The sequence below is a fragment of the Penaeus monodon genome, chromosome 30 (assembly GCF_015228065.2).
Source record: "Penaeus monodon isolate SGIC_2016 chromosome 30, NSTDA_Pmon_1, whole genome shotgun sequence".
NCBI classification, from domain to species: domain Eukaryota; kingdom Metazoa; phylum Arthropoda; class Malacostraca; order Decapoda; family Penaeidae; genus Penaeus; species Penaeus monodon.
The window spans coordinates 33,120,258-33,120,687 of record NC_051415.1 but is presented as its reverse complement, the minus strand read 5'-3'; the positions used below and the strand labels follow the sequence as shown (position 1 = coordinate 33,120,687).

The 430-nt window shown below is 35.3% G+C and overlaps 1 protein-coding gene across 1 annotated transcript in view; it reads left to right on the top strand.

Annotated features, from left to right (window-relative positions):
* Window positions 1–407, top strand: part of LOC119592427 (ubiquitin carboxyl-terminal hydrolase 16-like) — a 48,003-nt gene extending 47,596 nt beyond the window's left edge. Inside the window, exon 22 of the mRNA XM_037941250.1 lies at window positions 367–407. Within this exon, the coding sequence (XP_037797178.1) occupies window positions 367–407 (41 nt within the window). The remainder of the gene's footprint in view (window positions 1–366) is intronic.
* Window positions 408–430: the final 23 nt, after the last annotated feature.

The window sequence follows — 430 nt, the reverse complement described above, 5'->3', positions numbered from 1 at the left end:
TTTATGACATGGTCAGTCACCCAGATCCAAAGGATTGATAGATTTATCCACGTTAGATTTGCTTTGCTTTGGTAAAAAGAAGAGAACAAGAAAAAGAGAGTGTTTTTGAAAATATTTGCTAATGATCTTTTCCAGTGAGATCCAGTAACTAGGTTTTAACAGAAGTCCTATTGCTATCTTTTACTGTTGTATGATGTGAAATTCACACTGGTGTATGAGAATTCATGAGTAGTGATGTATATGATAAATAGGTTACAAGTAAGTTCCAGGTATAAGCATGATTTGGTAAAGGAAGAATGAAAAGTTTCTGAGACCAAAGTTAGAGGCTTTTCCTTTATATATTCTCAAGTGTAATCTACATTTTAGCTGGTCAGCTCATTCTGCAAGGAGCCAACATTGCCCAGTAAGTGTTGGCACTGTCATTCCCATT